Source organism: Chrysemys picta, unplaced genomic scaffold (assembly GCF_011386835.1).
Source record: "Chrysemys picta bellii isolate R12L10 unplaced genomic scaffold, ASM1138683v2 scaf117, whole genome shotgun sequence".
Taxonomy (NCBI): domain Eukaryota; kingdom Metazoa; phylum Chordata; order Testudines; family Emydidae; genus Chrysemys; species Chrysemys picta.
The window spans coordinates 14,501-33,339 of record NW_027052824.1 but is presented as its reverse complement, the minus strand read 5'-3'; the positions used below and the strand labels follow the sequence as shown (position 1 = coordinate 33,339).

The window sequence follows — 18,839 nt, the reverse complement described above, 5'->3', positions numbered from 1 at the left end:
TGTTCTCAGTGGTAGCAGATGACAGAACAAGAAGCAATGGTCTCAAGTTGCAGTGGGGGAGGTCTAGGTTGGATATTAGGAAAAACTATTCCACTGCCCATCTGTTCTTAATGTTGTTACCCTCAGTAGATCACAGAGTTCTTTCATTATTTGTAAAGTGAAGTTAGGTCCTTGATCAATAAAGATTTTGGGGGGTATTAGCACCTGGGAGAGGAATATCATAACCTCATTTGTTCATTTAGCTCATAGCCAGGGTGCTAGAACTATGCCTAGATGGCAATAAACCTGGCTGGGTGCCTTTGTCACCAAACCGTGCCTGTGGTGTTTCTTTATGTGTAACATCAAGGTCTGCACTTCACCAAAGTGGTTCCAGTCCCTCCACAATATGACCAGAAAGACCAGATATTGGAAATAAGTTCCCTAATAAGTTTATTAAGGTTTAGCACAACTAAGTTTCCACACAAGAATTCCTTTATTAGTCTAAATGGAACATGATGTTGATTACATCCAAAATACAATTACAAGTAGATATGCACTTATGTGTTATATGCTAGCAACCATACAGTGATATGCGTTAGCTAAATATTCACCACAGGATCAGGCTCATGAAATACCTTCCCATCATGTCATGACTCCAGAGGGGTAAGGAAAACCTCTGACAAAGGAACCCTTAAAATTTTTGCTTTTTATAAGAACATTAGAATGGCCATCCTGGGTCGGATCAATGGTCCCTCTAGCCCAGTATCCTGTCCTCTGACAGTGGCCAATACGAGGTGCTTCAGAGGGAATGAACAGAACAGGGAATCATCCAGTGATCTATCCCCTTTTGCCCCTTCCTAGTTTCTGGCAAACAGAGGCTAGGGTCACTTCAGAGCATGGTTTTGCACCCCTGCCCATCCTGTCTAATAGCCACCGATGGACCTATCCTCCATGAATTTACCTAGTTCTTTTTCAAACCTTTTAAAGTCTTGGCCTTCACAACATCCTCTGGCAAGACTGTGTGTTGTGTGAAGAAATACTTCATTTTGTTCATTTTAAACCTGCTGCCTATTAATTGCATTGGGCCACCCCTAGTTTTTGTATTATGATAAAGAGTAATTAACACTTCCTTATTTACCTTCTCCACACCAGTCATGATTTTATAGACCTCTATCATATCTCCCCTTAGTCATCTCTTTTCTAAGCTGAAAAGTCCCAGCCTTATTAATCTCTCATCATAGGGAAGCTGTTCCATACTTCTAATATTTTTTTCCTGCCCTTTTCTATAACTCTTCCCAATTCCAATTTTTTTTTTTTAGATGGGGTGATCAGATCTGCTTCAGTATTCAAGATGTGAGCATACTATGGATTTACATAGAGGCAATATGATATTTTCTCTCTTATTATTTATCCTTTTCCTGATGATTCCCAGCATTCTGTTAGGTTTTTTGACTGCTACTGCACACTGAGTGGTTGTTTTCAGAGAACTATTCACAATGATTCCAAGATGTCTATCTTGAGTAATAACAGCTAATTCACATACTCAGTTGTGAAGACTGATGCAAAGAATTAATTTAGTCTTGCCACAATGGCCTTATCATCCTTGAGTGCTCCTTCATCATCTCGATCACCCATGTGGCTTCAGTAGTTGTTTAGTGGTCTTCCTTTTTCTGATGTACTTAACAAAATTGCTGTTACTTTTTGAGTCTTAAGCTAGTTCTTCAAAAAAAATTCACCTTCCTAATTCTATTTCTACCCTTCATTTGCCAGAGTTGATGCTCCTTTCTATTGTCCTCAACGGAATTTAACTTCCACTTTTTAAAGGATGCCTTTTTGCCTCTAATTGCTGCTTTTACTTTGTTGTTTAGCCACGGTGGTACTTTTTTGGTCCTTTTACTATGTTTTTTTTTAATTTGGGTATACATTTAAATTGAGCCTCTATTAGGGTCCCTTTAAAAAGTTTCCATGCAGCTTGCAGGGATTTCACTTTTGGCCCCGTACCTTTTAATTTCTGTTTAACTAACCTCCTCATTTTTGTGTAGTTCCCCTTTCTGAAATTGAATGCTACCGTGGTGGGCTGGTGTGGTGTTCCCCCTCTACCCCCATCCAGGATGTTACAGTTTATTATGTTATGGTCACTATTAATAGTGGCACGGCCGGCATCCACTATACTGGCCCATCCGACAGGGCCTGCTGTAGCTCATCCCTGGCTCCCTGTTGGTGCAGTTGGTTTGTGCCACCCCATAAGAACATAAGAACATAAGAACGGCCGTATTGGGTCAGACCAAAAGTCCATCTAGCCCAGTATCCTGTCTACCAACAGTGGCCAATGCCAGGTGCCCCAGAGGGAGTGATTCTAACAGGCAATGATCAAGTGATCTCTCTCCTGCCATCCAAAAAACCCCAATAACATTATTATAGTATTTATTTCTAATTGCATTCAATGATGGTAGTCAATGTCCACATTTTGTGTTGAATGATTTTGTTACTGTTAGGCTTTATTTGGTTTATCCTCCAGGTTTCCTGAAGGATTGGATGTAAAAAAAAAAAAAACAGATACATTTTGCTACTGGATCACTGTATATGTGATAAATAAGTTCATCCTTGTAGAGTTTCTTTCTTTTCTCTTTGGCTATCTGAATGTGTAGCTTCTGTTCGTCAAACTGATCAAGATCCCTGTTTTCACAGGACTAATGGAAAGCCACTTTGCATCAGGAAGCTCCAGTACTTTCTGGTTGTCTAGGAGTTATGAAAAGGCTGAGGTGACAGGATGTGTGGGGCTGGGGGCTGATGGGTGACAATGAAAGAGGTCAGGGTCAGAGAGAGGGAACTCAGCATCGGAGATATTGCTATATAGGCTTGCTTGTCAGCCAGAGATAGAACTTTGGGTTTGACGCTTTGATACTTTTATATCTTACACTAATATGTGTGAACAAAGGACAAAGACACTGTGTGTGTTGCTTCTGCCTGGCCAGATGGGTTTGTTAGTACAATGGGAAGAGATAAGAGATAGAACTAAAAATGTTACAGGGTATGGTGGGAGTGTAATATCTGAACATACACTGAAAGGCTGCCTGGCTCCTTTCTCAAGCCAAGGTCAAACAACCCGTCAGGAAGGGCAAGGGAGATTGAGGGGGGAAGGCATAAAAAACACTAAAAGCCAAAGAAAAGACTGGCCTTGGCCAGAACTCAACCTCCCTCCTTACCCCCCCAAGGGGGTACAAAAGGAGTTGGATGAAGACCCCAAATTCATGACCCTCCAAAACAGAACATGACCGTAAGTTGTAAGGGATGGGATTAGGGGTGTGCACGGCAGGTATATTTGGGCCTGCAAAGGAGGAGGAGGTGGAAAAATGGGAATGGGGACACAGGCAAGGCTCTGCGGTGTCAGAGCTGGGAAGGGGAACACGGGGTAAAGGCTCTGTGGCATCAGAGCTACGAAGAAAACTCTAGGTAATGGACTCTACCAGCGTGTAGAGCTATGGATATGCTTGCTTGGAACTAACCCCAATAAACATCACATTGCCTGCACTTTGGACTTCTGGGCTTCTGCTTTCTGCATGACAAGAACCAGGGGATGGGTGAAGGGAAAGCCCTCTACAGGAGAGAGCACTGTTTGGTGATGAAGTGATAAGCCATTAGATGTAAGGAACTTCTCATACTGTGAACTTCCGCAATTCTCAGCTCAGACAAACTGGGACAGAGCACACTTGATTAATGAGGCGGCATCCTTTCCCCATTTTGTCACATAGGTTTAAAGTCAGTGGCTCCCGGTGATCACATTTGCAGGTGTATTTGCCCACTTTCTCACGAAGCTCTTTGGTTTTGACCCCATAAATGATAGGGTTGAGCATGGGAGGGATGAGGAAGAAGAGGTCGGCCAAGATGATGTGAACATGGGGAGCGATGCCCTGACCAAACCGGTGTGTCAGAGTGGAGAAGAGGAAAAGAATACAAGATGTCAGCATCACACATATGTGGGTTGTGCAGGTGTTGAGGGCTTTCGGGTGAGCCTTCTTGGAGGAGATTCTGAGGACGGCCCTGATGATCAGACCATAGGACAGGGCAACAAGCATCAGATCTAACCCGATGACAACAAATGCCATCACCAAGCCGTATGTCCTGTTGACTGTGATATCCCCACACGACACCTTCGCCACAGCCATGTGCTCGCAGTACGTATGGGGGATAATGCGATTGGCACAGAATGGCTGCCTGCTCAGGAGCAGGGGCATGGGCAGAATGAAGAGAACAGCTCTTATCAAACCCACTAGCCCTAGCTTAGCTATTCGTGCGTTGCTGAGGATGGTGGTGTATCTCAGAGGGTTACATATGGCAACATAGCGATCGAAGGCCATTGTCACAAGGACGGCTGAGTGCATAACAGAAACTGCATGAAGGAAGAATGTCTGGGTGAGGCAGCCATGCATAGTAATTCCTTTCAAATTGAACCAAAATATACACAGTGCCTTCGGCACGACAGAGGTAGATATGCCGATATCTGTGAGTGCCAGCATGCAGAGCAGCAGGTACATCGGCTTGTGCAGGGTCTGCTCTTTGCCTACAACAAACAGAACCATGAAATTTCCCAAAAGGCCGATAATGTAGAATGTAGAGAAAGGGATGGAAATCCACATATGCACATCTTCCAGGCCAGGGATGCCCATTAGGGTAAATGCTGAAGGGTCAGAGGGGGTGAAGTTGAAAGATGCCATGAGGTGGTTGATGCGTCGATCAGGCTCAGCAATGCTCAAGGTGCCTGTGACGGGAGAAAAGCACAGCAACTGGGGCTACACATTTTATAACAAATAGTACAGTAAATATTTTATAGTTATTAACAATCTAGAAAGGGGCTGAGCAGCAATTGGCAACATTTACAGATGGCGCCAGATTATGTAGGTGATAGTCAAGTCCAGAGAAGTCCTCTGAGGGAACTAACCAAGCCAGGTGAATGGGCAGCATGATGGCAGATGAACTTTAATGTGAATAACTGCAACGTGTATGCCGATTGGAGGGAAAAACTTGAACTTCTCAAACATATTACAAGGTTCTAATTTAACTGTATGAACTCCAGACACAGACCTGGGTGTCATGGTACAGAGCTCTATGAAACCCTACTCACAGTGCAAGCAGAAACTAAGCAAAACATTGGGATCCAGAAGGAGTTGGATGGGGAATCACAGAAAATGCAATGCCATGAGATCTGTCAGTCAATGCTTTACCCTTCTCTGGACTCCTCTGTGTAGTACTGGGCACCCTTCTCACACAGGACATTGCAGAACTAGAGGAGTTCAGGGAATGATCAAGGGCCTGGGAAAATTCTCATATGGAGACAGGGATTGTTACCTTACAAAAGGGAGGAATTGGAGCCGGTATGAGAACAGTCTATAAATTACTTGTAGAGAGTAGATCGGGAATGTATTCTGCCTGTCTCAGAACACAAGATCAAGAGGACATTCAATTAAACTGAAATGTCGTAAATTCAAAACAGATTAAAAAAAGAATACTTTCTTCACTCAATGCCTAATTAGACTGAAGAACTCATTACCACAAGAGATAATTGAGGCCATGAGCTAAGCAAGAATCAGTAAGGTTTGGACATTTACATTGATAGTGAGACTATCCAGTTATAATACTTACAGCTAAATAAATATTTTTGAAAGCCTATACACCCATGTTTTTCAGGGCACAGAACAATCTCTAGCTGTTAGGCATTAGGGTGACACACTCATGATGGTCAGGGCATCCCCCCGCATCCACCCACTGCTGGGTTTCTTACACCTACTGCAGCACCTAGGACTGTCACTGTCAGAGAGAGGACACTGGACTAGATGGAGCATAGGTCTGATCCACGATGCAATTCCTATATTGGAAAAGACCCAGGTATCCCTCATGGAAACAGACATTATCCTGCTCGGTTATGACTTTGTGCTCAACAGAATGGACACTAGGGGCACAAGGGTTTTGGTATTTAGGGATACAGGTTCCTCCCTCTCCGGGTCCATATATTATTTAAATGGTGAAAGTAATTAAACATCGGGACAATTTACCAAGGGTCTTGGCAGATTCTTCATCACTGAGAATTTTTATATCAAGGTTGGATGTTTCTCTAAAAGTTCTGCTCTATAAATAATTTTGGAGAAATTCTCAGGCCTGTGTTATACAAACTAGACGATCACAGTGGTACCTTCTGGCCTTTGAATCTATGAACATGTCCCCAGGAGTGCCCGAGCTTACTGAAGGCATTTTTTCTATTCATGACCATGTTGAATTTAGCCCTATGGGGAGAAATTCTTATTTGACTGTGGCACCTTGGAAATGTTACACTAGATGTGTATTTCACGGGGCTGAGGGATGCCATGAGGCACTGCATGGATGAACGTTTTAGGTGAGAAAAATAATGACTTGACCCCATGAAATCTCTGCACTGAGGAATGAACGTACAAGCGTCACCGTGAATGGCTAACAGAGCTGGCTAGAAAATGGTCACAGAGCATCCTGGGTTTAACGTCTGTGTCCCAGTGGCCCACTGTTTCAGACAGCTGTTGGCAGCTAGTGCACATGGTAGCTGTATTTACCTAGGCCCTCACATGTCCCAGAGTTGCCCGCTCTCATTATACAATGTGCAAACTTCTCAGCTTGCTAGTTATTCCTGTGTAGCAGTCCCTGAAGCTGCACACGGTGTGTTTGGGTGTAACAAGAACAGCAGCACAGGTGTCCTGGCATTTGCCTCCCTCTGTGAGATTTCTCACAGGTGAGACACAGTCACTGATCTCCCCCCCACCAAGGGAGCAGATGTGATGGGAGACACCTCAACCCCTTCAGAGGACGAGCTGTGGGGAACACGGGGCAGCTCGGCGGTTGTGGGAGCCAGGGGTGACTGGGGAGCATGGAGAAGACTCTGGTGACCAGTGTGCTGTTGGAATCGGGGCAGCCTGGGATAGGGAAGGAGAGTATGGACAAGGGGTCAGAATATGATGGGAGATAGGACCAGATAAGGAGCAAAGATCAATGGTACTTTCCACCAGTGAAATGCCTGAAGTTATGTAATTAGCATTCAACAACAATTGAAAACACCCAGGCTGCAGTTCTGCGGCTTTCCAGGGCAGAGACCCTGAGCTGCCCCAAATGCACTTGGGGCCAGGAAAGGTCCCAGCACTGGCCTTGGACCAACAATCACAAAGAAAAAATCAATTTCAGCAGCGCTGCCTGCCTGTCCGTGTACATGCCGCTTTATGCCACCACAACCACTAGCGCTGCCCGCCTGTCCATATACACCCCGTCTTTCCCCACAACCCCCAGAACTGCGCACCTGTACATGTACACCCCTCTCTCCAGCCCACTAACCTTCAGTGCTACCCGCCTGTCTGTGTACAGCCCCCTGCCTGCCCCACAACCCCAAGTGCTGCCCACCTGTCCATGTATGTCCTCCACCCTTACAACTTCCAGTCCTGCCACACCGTGATACCCCTCACTGAGGACCAAATCCTGGTGCCAGACCCCACAGCAACAGCTCACAGAAATACCTCCACAGGCTATGTTAAACTCAGTGTCTGCCTGCACTGGGGAAATGGGGGAGATCAGCCTGAACTGTCTCTGTGGATAAGGGGAACACCAGGAGCAGCTCGGGCTGTGCAGGGAAGGACAGAGAGACTCAGGGCGAGGGAAAGAGGACGTGGAGACTAAAAGGAGCCAGCGTCAATGACTCTACCTGAAAACAACACAACATTTTTATGTATGGCAGCACATTAGAAAGTGACAGACCTTGGGAGGCAGGCCAGTCCTCGCCCACAGACAACCTGCCAACCTTAAGCATATTCTCACCAGCAACCACGCACCGCACCATAACAACTCTAACTCAGGAACCAACCCATGCAACAAACCTCGATGCCAACTCTGCCCACATATCTATACCAGCAACACCATCACTGGACCTAACCAGATCAGCTACAACATCACCGGCTCATTCACCTGCACGTCCACCAATGTTATATATGCCATCATATGCCAGCAATGCCCCTCTGCTATGTACATTGGCCAAACTGGACAGTCACTATGCAAGAGGATAAATGGACACAAGTCAGATATCAGGAATGGCAATATACAAAACCCTGTAGGAGAACACTTCAACCTCCCTGGCCACCCAATAGCAGATGTAAAGGTAGCCATCTTACAGCAAAAAAACTTCAGGACCAGACTCCAAAGAGAAACTGCTGAGCTTCAGTTCATTTGCAAATTTGACACCATCAGATCAGGATTAAACAAAGACTGTGAATGGCTATCCAACTACAGAAGCAGTTTCTCCTCCCTTGGTGTTCACACCTCAACTGCTAGCAGAGCACCTCACCCTCCCTGATTGAACTAATCTCGTTATCTTGCTGTGCTGGTGAATTCCTGCCCAGATGATTCTTATTTGAACTCTGGAACCCTTCCTGAGCCTTTAGCAGTAACTTTATTGCAGAAACTGGCAACTCACCTAAATCCCACTCCGCACAGAGAGGAAATCTCCATACTGCAACAGGAAGGCAGAGCCGTGAGAAGCAGCGTATGAATTTCACATGTCTGACACTCGGCGTGCTGGACAGCGACCTTTATGATTCCCCTGTACAGTCCCTGCGGACTCCTAGTTTGGCCAGGACTCCCAGACAATTCCCTGGGCTCTGTGAGCAGTGGGGGGAGCAGAAAATAGACGCTGGAGAACTTCAGCCTGCGAGTCTCCCCCAAGAGTGAGGAAATGATTCCCTGATAATAGGGGCTCAGATTGTCAGGGCAAACTGAGTCTCACAGATTCGATAGAGTGGTCCGGCACTACTGAAACCCTGGAGAGAAAAGGAACAGCCAAGTTTTAGACATATTCCTTTATATCAGCATTTCCCTGCTGCTGCCCATTGTCATAGAATCTGAGCATCTTCTCCTCCCCTCCCAGCTGACGAGCCCTGCGCTGAATCCCTGATAATGCAACATGCAATGGAAAAGCTCTCGCACATCCTTGTTTCAAACACAGAGTAATAGCCCCTCCCATCTGATAGCCTCTCTCTGACAGAGGGCAGCACTGATTGCCCCTGCTCAGTCATAACCCCCCCCAGTACAATATCGTGTGATGGGCAGGACCAGCTTCCATAGCCCTGTCAGTGATCAGCATGTGCCCTGAAGCCTCGGGACTGCTAGAGTAACTGCACAGGCTGTAATTACAATAGGGAGGGTGGAGGGAGACGTTCAGAGGCACAAATGTGAGTTAGGTGCCCAGTGTCCAGAGTTGGATATATATATGGTAGCTTCCAACCGTTCTAATAGTTCATCTACTCTCTGCATCGGGTAAGCATCAAATTTCAATACTGCGTTGATCTTTCAAAAATCGATGCAGAAACGGGTTGTGGTGTCCTGCATCAGCACTAGTACAATGGGACTTCTCTACTTACTGTGGGTTTCCTTCACTACTCCCAGGGCCAAAATGACCTGGAGTTCATCTCACATGGTATCCCACATTTTACGAGGGATCAGCCACAGAGTTTCCCTGATCTGTTGCCCTGGTAGGTATGGTTGCCCAGTATGGTGGTATTTTAGGTAGATGTGCCCTGGTGGGGGTGAGAACACGGTGGTAAAGGAATCAAACAACTGCTACACCTGGATCTTTTGTTTGGTCTACAGTCCCTCCCCCATGCCTGCCTCACAGGTGCCTGGGGGCCTAATTTGGACTACAGAGGGTACAAGGTTATGAGTAGCCCCTCCTAGGCTTTCAAAAGATTCAAATGATAGCAGTGAAGCACATTGGAGAATATAATCCCAACTATACATACAAAATGATGAGGTCTAAATTAGCTGATACCACTCAAGAAAGAGATCTTGGTGTCATCGTGGGTAGTTCTCTGAAAACATCAGCTCAGTGTGCAGCAGCCCTCAAAAAAGGTAAAATATTAGGAACCATTAGGAAAGGGATTGATAATAAGACACTAAATATAATAATGCCACTGTATAAATCCCACACCATGAATACTGCATGCAGTTCTGGTTGCCGTTCTCAAAAAAGATATATTAGAAATGGAAAAGGTACAGAAAAGGGCAACAACAATGATTAGGGGTATGGAATAGCTTCCATATGAGGAGAAATGAAAAAGACTGGGAGTTTTCAGATTGGAAAAGAGACAACTACGAGGGGATATGATAGAGATCTATAAACTCATGACTGGTGTGGAGAAAATGAATACAGAAGTGTTTTTTACTCCTTCACATAACACAAGTACTAGAGGGCACCAAATGAAATTAATAGGCAGCAGGTTTAAAACAAACAAAAAGAAGTATTTCTTTACACAACACACAGTCAGTCTGTGGAACTCATTGCCAGGGGATGTTGTGAAGGCCAAAATATAATGGGGTCCAAAAAAGAACTAGATAAGTTCCTGGAAGATAGGTCCATCAATGGCTATTATCCAGATGTTCAGGGATGCAATCTCATGCTCTGAATGTCCCTAGCTTCTGACTGCCAGATGCTGGGACCGGACGACAGGAGAGGGAACCCTTGATACTTGCCCTGTTCTGTTCTTTCCCTCTAAAGCACCTGGCATTGTCCCTTGTCAGAAGACAGGATACTGGACTAGATGAACCATTGGTCCGACCCAGAACGGCCATTCTTATCTGTGTTTCCTTTTTCTTCTCTGGATGCTGGACCTCATAGTCAACGGGGCCCACATGGCTCATTACCTCAAATGGTCCCTGCCATTGAACCAGGAATTTGAGCCACTCCCTGGTTGAATGCATTCTGGACACTGTTGAGGTCTGTGATTATTGCAGGCCCACTGACCTGGCCAGACGTGCCATCCACAGCACCATCTTTTTCCTCCCCTATTCCTACCAACTCTGTCCGTTCTATGCATACTCTCACCGAGGTGTCAGCCTCCATCTTGTCAGTCGGGCATTCCCCCCATTCCTTCAAGACTTCACCAAAGTGGTTCCAGTACCTCCCCAATGTGACCAGAAAGGCCAGATACTGGAAAGAAGTTCCCTAATAAGTTTATTAAGGTTTAGCACAACTAAGTTTCCACACAAGAATTCCTTTATTAGTCTAAATGGAACTTGGTGTTGATTACATCTAAAATACAATTACAAGCAGATACGCACTTTTGTGTTATATCCTAGCAACCATACAGAGATATGCATTAGCTAAATATTCACCACAGGATCAGGCTTGGGAAATACCTTCCCATCATGTCGTGACTCCAGAGGGGTAAGGAAAACCTCTGACAAAGGAACCTCTAAAAAAATTTGCTCTCTATACATTATAGCGTCATTTCTCAAACTGGGGTCCGCGGATCCCTAGGGCTCCCCGAGGGTATTCCAGGGGGTCTGCGGGCCCTCTGATCAACTCCTCCCCCTCCCTCCCAGTGCCTCCTTCATGCTGGGGAACAGCTGTTTCCTGGCATCAAGGAGGTGCTAGGAGGGAAGGGGAGAAGCAGGGATCCTGGATCTGCGCTGCTCCCAGAAGCGGCTGGCACATCCCTGTGGCCCCTGGCGGGGGGGAAGGGGCATGGGGTCTCTGCACACTGCCCTGCCTCCAGCGCCGACTCCACAGCTCCCATTGGCTGGTAACTGCAGCCAATTGGAGCTGTGGGGCAGTGCCTGTGGGCATGGGCCAGTGTGCGGAGACCCCCTGCCCCCACTGCCTAGGAGCCACTTCCAGAGAGATGTGCCAGTCCCTTTCTGGAGCTGCCTGAGTTAAGCATCGCCAGGCTGGAGCCTGCACCCCTCACCCAAACTCCCTCTCAGAGCAGGCACCCCACACCCCAAACCCCTGCCCCAGCCCAGATCCTGCACCCAAACTCCCTTCCAGAGTCCACACCCCGCACCCCCTCCCACACCCAAACTCCTTCCCTGAGCCCAAACCCCACATCCACTCCTGCACCCCAACCACCTATCCCAGTCTGGTGAAAGTGAGTGAGGGTGGGGGAGAGTGAGAAATGGAGGGAGGGGGGATGGAGTGAGCAGGGGGTGGAGCCTCGGAGAAGGGGGCAGAGGTGTAGCCTCAGGGAAGGGGTGGGGAAGGGAGCAGGGCAAGGGCTGAGCATGGCTGAACCCTGCCCTTTGGCCCAGTTAGCACAAGACTAATGGCTAGGCCCCTCTTTTCAAGGTTTTCTTCTCCCATTTGCCATATTTCTCCCTAACTACTGGACTAAGAATTTCCTTTTAAACAAACATATGTAATTATTTACTGCACCTGGTTCCAATTAACCAGTTTTTCTTTCTTTTTATTATGTCAACCCAAACCTTATTCACACACGAAAGCTCATGCTCCAATACGTCTCTTAGTCTATAAGGTGCCACAGGACTCTTTGCTGCTTTTACAGATCTAGACTAACACAGCTACCCCTTTGATACTTAAATAAGATAACGCTGGTAATTCAAGGGTCACTACAAGCCAGCCCTGATGGAGCGTTCCCCAAAGTGGGGGGGCCAGGGACCCCGCCCCTCTGTGTCCCTACCTCTGCCCCTTGCACCCGAGGCCCTGGGCCCGGTTAAGTCGGAGCGAGCCGGGAGCCATGGACCTTCAAACTGCCCATGGTAGGGGGACCGAGAGCAGCCCCCTGCCTGTGGACCTCCCACCCAGGGCAGGTAGAGGGTTCGCGGCTCCCCACAGCTGCCTATGTGGCTTTTACCCTGACCCGGCTCCAGCCGGGGTATGGGGCCGCGGAGCCGCAGCCCGGTCATGGTAAGAGCCATGCTGCCAGGCAGCTGTTAGCAGGTGCAGACCCTCCACCTGCCCTGGGCGGGGGGGCCCAGGGGTAGGGACACAGGCCGGGGCTGCTCTCTGCCTCCCCCCACCCTGGGCAGGTGGAGGGTCCATGGTGCAGCACCCCCTGCTGCCCGGGCTCCCCGGCCAGGCTCCAGCTGTCAGCCTGGCCAGGGGGGCAGGGCCTTGGGGGGAAGAGGATGGGCCGGGGGCCCATGGCAAATAGTGGACAGACCAACGGACCATGACTCCCCCCCCCCGACCCCCGCATTACGGCACCAATGCTACAAACTTAACACAGACTACCCCTTTCTTTCTCATGATATCATTCGTTTTGGGCCTATTGCTTATCAACAGGAACAGGAATGGGGGTCGCAGTGGGTAGGGGAGTAGCATGCTGTGCCCTGTCCCAGGGGTGTTCCCAGCACAGAGGCTCTGGCGTTTTAATGGCAGATTAACCATTAAGTAGGTGCTGCCCGCCTGCTGTGACCTCCTTGAAACCCCTCTCCCTTTCTTTCAATCCCTGATCACCTATCCCCACCCTCAGGCTTTCTGTTTGTAACTATTGCTGTTTCCACAGTTGTACTTCCCAGAACACCGAAACTCCTGGGCCAAGGCCTTGGCTAGGCTGTTGGTCAAAGCGCTGCACATCAAGAATAAGGAAACTCCTTTCTCTGACTTTCTCTGACTTCAATGTGTGAGTGTGACATCAAGTTTCAGGCCCTTAACCTGAGAGATCTCTCTAATGGGGATAGATTCCCACCCCCACACACACATACTTCCACCCTGCTGCTCCGGTGGCTTATAAATAGGCTTCGTAGAATTCAGTTTTTAGTTTCTTATAACTTTGATGGGTAATATTGACTGTTTGTTTTTAAGCTCTTAGGTATTTTTATAAATTTTAATTTTCACCAGTTGTGGGAAATTATGGTGGAGAGGTCAGATAATTTTTTAATGACAGTAGAAGTTGAGATTCAAAGAGTTCAAGCTTTTTATACACAGAGAGACAAGGTGGGTGAGGTAATATCTCAGTTTGGGGCAACGTTGGTTGGGGAGTGAAAGAGACAAGCTTTTGAGCTTCACAGAGCTCATAGGCCCTCAGACCTGGAGAAGAGCCCCGTGGAGCTCGATAGCTTGTCTCTTTCACCAACAGAAGTTGGTCCAATAAAAGATATCACCTCCCTCACCTTGTGGCTCTCATATCCTGGGACCAACAGAACTACAACAACTCCAAAAAACCACAAGGTGTCAATTTCTTATGTCAAGAAATACAAAATAAATATCCTAAAACCAGAAATGATTTGTTGAGTTAACTATTCATTCACTAGTCCATTTGTAACAAGCCTAATTCAGAGTCTAAATCACTGGATTTTGACTCTAAGACTATGTCTACACTTTTGTCAGTACAACTTATGTTGCTCACGGGTGTGAAAAAAACACATCCCAGTGCAACATACGTTTCACTGACAGACGCGCCAGTGTGGACAGCGCTATATTGGCAGGAGAGCTTCTCCCACCAACGTTGCTACCGCCGCTCGTTGGAGGTGGTTTAATTATGTCGCTGGGAGAGCTCTCTCATCGGCATTGAGTGGCTACACGAGCGATCATACATGGGGGCAGCTGCATCCGTATAGCTGTGCCGCGGTAAGCTCGCTAGTGTAGACATGGCCTAACAAGTTCTCAAGCAGCATTTTTCTTGCTTTCTCTCTCTGTACATTTCAATTATGATCGATGAAAATATTTTTGTGGGTTTGTGTGTGTACAGTAAAATCAACAGCTAATTTTTAAGTTATCTGCAAAAAACCTAGAGTTTTTGGGTGCCGAAGTTATCTTAGGCTTGGTCTACACTACCCCCCTAATTCGAACTAAGGTACGCAACTAAGTTCGAAGTACCTTAGTTCGAATTAGTTCGAACTTACCTTGGTCCACACTCGGCAGGCAGGCTCCCCCGTCGACTCCGCGGTACTCCTCTCGCCGAGCTGGAGTACCACAGTCGACGGCGAGCACTTCCGGGTTCGACTTATCGCGTCCAGACTAGACGCGATAAGTCGAACCCAGAAGTTCGATTTCCAGCCGTCGAACTAGCGGGTAAGTGTAGCCAAGGCCTTAGATAACAGCCTGTCCAAGTCTTCAATAAACATTGAATTAAAAAAGAAAAGAATGAAAAATATTTTGGATAGGAAGAGCTAACACCTCCCTTCAGACTCTTCCGGTGGAATTTGGCTAAGAGCTGAACACAAAAAGGGCTGTACAATGGGAATGTTTATCTGGTAGGTGCTTCAAAGCGCCAAATAAGGATTTACAAAGCTCTTCTGACTTCTGGACTGTGGTAAATGGATTGTCAAAAGGGACCATTTTGGGAAGCCACATGTGGGGCCCAATCCTGCATTCCTTGCACCCTCAAAACCACCATTAACTGATTTAATAGGGGTGTAGTGACAGCGGAAAGGCCCCTTGATGGAAAATCCTGGTTATTTGTCAGGTGCATAGTTCACATAGATGAGGTCATCTCTTTCATCTTCCTCAGACCATGTGCCCGATTCCCCTTCTGCTAATACAGGGAGGTGAAATCACACCTCGGCTGCAGCACCCCAGAGGGGATTCGCTGCCGCCCTCTCTCAGGGATTCTATTTAGGGTAGCAGCTTTTTATTTTGCCAGAGGCTGCACAGGAGTCCGGATGTCCCAGAGACGTGCTGGCTGGCTGTAGATCCCGGCCTGACGCAAACCTCCTCACTGGACCTTCTGCTGCAGCCACCTTGTGCAGTGCTTAATTTGTGCTGGGCCTTTAATTACAAATTAAGCCCTGGGTGGAGGCAGTGGGGCCCAGGCCAATGTGGGGGCAGGAGCCCAGGGTGCCATTTTCCCTAAGGCCTGTCCTGGCTCTGACCAAGTCTATAGTTAGGAAAAAGAGTCCAATATTTTTGAAATCTTTGAGATACAAGAGTAAGGGTATGTCTACACTATGAAATTAGGTCGATTTCATAGAAGTCGATTTTTTAGAAATTGATTTGATACGGTCGATTGTGTGTGTCCCCACTAAGCGCATTAAGTCGGCGGAGTGCGTCCACAGTACCGAGGCTAGCGTCGACTTTCGGAGCGTTGCACTGTGGGTAGCTACCCCACAGTTCCCGCAGTCTCTGCCGCCCATTGGATTTCTGGGTTGAGCTCCCAGTGCCTGATGGGGCAAAAACATTGTTGCAGGTGGTTTTGGGTACGTGTTGTCAGGTCCCCCTCCCTCCATGAAAGCAATGGCAAAAAATCGTTTCTTGCGTTTTTTCCTGGGTTACCCATGCAGACGACATACCACAGCAAGCATGGAGCCCGCTCAGCTCACCGTCACTGTACATCTCCTGGTTGCTGCTGGCAGATGCGGTACTGCATTGCTACACAGCAGCAGGTCCTTGCCTTCGCGGCAGCAGACAGTGCAGCATGACTGCTAGCCGTCGTCTCCTGGGTGCTCCTGGCTGACCTCAGTGAGGTCAGTCAGGGGCACCTGGACTGAAATGGGAGTGACTCCAGGTCATTCTCTTCTTTAAGTTTTGTCTCATGGAGATTCAGCCCTGCCTGGAATATCATGCGAGCTGGAGGCTTCTGCCTCAGGCTGCTCTCCCAGTCGGCAGCACCGTGCGGTCGCACCTACCCCAGCCTACCCCTTGCTCCCATGGCTCATGAAGCCTGGACAGTAGTAAGGAGCAGTTCAACTATAGGCTGAGCAAGTGCAGAATGGTGGCAGAATGTGCCTTTGGACGTTTAAAAGCTCGCTGGCGCTGTTTGCTGACTAGGCTGTTTGCGATTAGAAGAGCACAGCAAGGCGCGCGGCGCATCACAGAGGCTTTGAAAACCAGACATGACCCAACATAGAGTTCAGCAGGGCAAAACCTGGGTAAAAATGTACGTCTCAGAAATACAGTAAGGGCCACATCTTCAGCTGGTGCCTATCACCATAGTGCCTCTTACTTTAATGGAGCAATGCCAGCTTACACACGCTGAAGCTCTGGTCCTTAGGTCCTACCAGCTTCACATTTGTGATCCTTTGTTTCTCTTTGTTTTCTAAATGCCATGCTTTAGTCTTAGGAGAGACTCACAATTCCTCTGATCAGCAAATGCTACACCATGGAGCCTGAAATGAGGAAGAGACCATCTAAAATGGTCTAAAAAAAGTTCCCATTTCCTCAAGGGCCTCACTGGAGCCCACAATTTCCATCTGGTTTATTTCTAATGGGATAGCTTCCCAGTCGCAGCATTCAGCACCACTGCCCTACTTTGGAGAACATGCGGACCACCTTTTCCCAAATTAGCTTAGTTTTCACTGCATAGACGATGGGGTTTAACATGGGTGGAAGGAGCACATAGAGATTGGCCAGTAGGATGTGAACGTTGTGGGGGACGTTGTGGCCAAACCGATGTGTGAAAAAGGTGAAGAACGCTGGCACATAAAACATGACTATGACACAGATGTGGGAGCTGCAGGTCCCAATAGCTTTGAGCCGGGCGTCCTTGGACGGGAGCCTAAAGACAGCCCTGAGGATGAGAACATAAGACACAACAATGAGCACAACGTCCAGTCCTGGTGATAAAAGAGTTGTAGTAAAACCGTACCAGATGTTGACAGCTATGTCGGCACAGGCCAGCCGGGCTATGCCCATGTGCTCACAGTACGTGTGAGGCATAATGTTGTGTCCACAGTACGGTAGCCTCCAAAGGAGAAAAAGTGTTGGGAACATTACGCAAAAGCTTCTAGCTAGAGCTGCCAGCCCTATTTTGGCTATCACTGAATGTGTTAGCACAGTCGTGTACCTCAAGGGATCACATATGGCAATATACCGATCATACGCCATGGCCAGCAGGATCGTTGACTCCGCAATAAAACTAATATGTGTAAAGAGCATCTGGGTCAGGCAGGCATCAAAAGAGATTTCCTTGGAACGTGCCCAGAATATGCTCAGAGTTTTGGGCACTGTAGAGGAAGACAATATTAGATCAGAGACGGCCAGCATGGCCAGCAAAAGGTACATGGGCTCGTGGAGGCTTCGCTCCGTTACAATGACAAATAATAAGGTAAAATTTCCGAAAAGTGTGACGATGTACATCAGGCTGAATGGGATGGAGATCCAGATGTGCAGCTCCTCCATGCCTGGGATGCCAGTCAGGAAGAAGGAGGCAGGATGAAAGCTGGTTTGATTGAGAGCTGACATGATGTGACGAGGCTTCCTGTCTGAATTTACCCAGAGTCCCTTCCCTGTAGACAAAGAAAATATCATATGCCATCAATAATGTAGAAGTACTTTGGATTTCTATAGCACCTTTCCTCTGGGGATCTGTGACAAAGTGGGAATGTTCTTAATGTTTTCTTTGAATACTGCGTGCCTCAGTTTCCCCCATGTGTTACTCAAGTATCTAGGTGGTGGGACAGGGGTGTGTGATCGTTGCAGAGACGCCTAGAGGGCAGGTGTGACTGCCGATTGGCTGCTTTGGCACAGACAATGTCTGACACTCTGTATCCTGGCAACCGATAGCCAGAGCCCATCCTCTGCAGGGAGCCAGCCGAAGCCAGGTGACCTGTTTGCCCAGGAAAGATACAAAGCATGGAGGTGGGGCGGCTGGGCTGCAGGAAGCGAGCCAGTCTCCTGGTTTGGGACTCGGGGGCAGAACCCAGGGCTCTGGTCTCTGGACTCCCCCTCCAAGATGGACTTTGCTGTAACTTCCTGCTTTTTGTGCTACCAAGATCTGTTCTATGCTGTGTTCCCAATGACTCATTAACCCTTCTGTTTTAGAATGCTGTCTGGGTCACTGCTGACTGCAAAGTCGGTGTGCAGGGCCCCTTTGGGGGCATGTGAGGCTTCCCCAGGTGTCCCATTCAGGTGGACTTGCTGCAGGAAGCTCACGGGGTGACACGGGGCTGAACGCTCCGAGATTAGATCCAGGAGGTACCAAAGTGGAGCGGGCTTCTTGCCCTGGTGACAGGGGCCCTGAGGGGAGACGCTGCACCAGAGTCCTGTTTGACTTCATTCAGAGCGGTGCCAGAGCACCCAGCCTGTCACTCCGTGACAGGATCCCAAAGTGATTTACAAATATCATCAACCCACATCTGAGTTGAGGAGCCATCGATATAGACATTTTCACTCTATAAAGTAATAA

General features: G+C 47.8%; 1 protein-coding gene and 1 pseudogene across 1 annotated transcript; both read right to left on the bottom strand.

The window, feature by feature from the left end:
• Positions 1-3,723: 3,723 nt before the first annotated feature.
• LOC135978106 (olfactory receptor 52P1-like) lies at positions 3,724-4,730 on the bottom strand (annotated as a pseudogene).
• Positions 4,731-16,926: 12,196 nt separating this feature from the next.
• LOC135978104 (olfactory receptor 52B2-like) lies at positions 16,927-17,896 on the bottom strand. Its single transcript, XM_065579151.1, has one exon. The coding sequence runs from the start codon at positions 17,894-17,896 to the stop codon at positions 16,946-16,948; it is 951 nt and encodes a 316-aa protein (XP_065435223.1). The 3' UTR covers positions 16,927-16,945.
• Between the last annotated feature and the right edge of the window lie 943 nt (positions 17,897-18,839).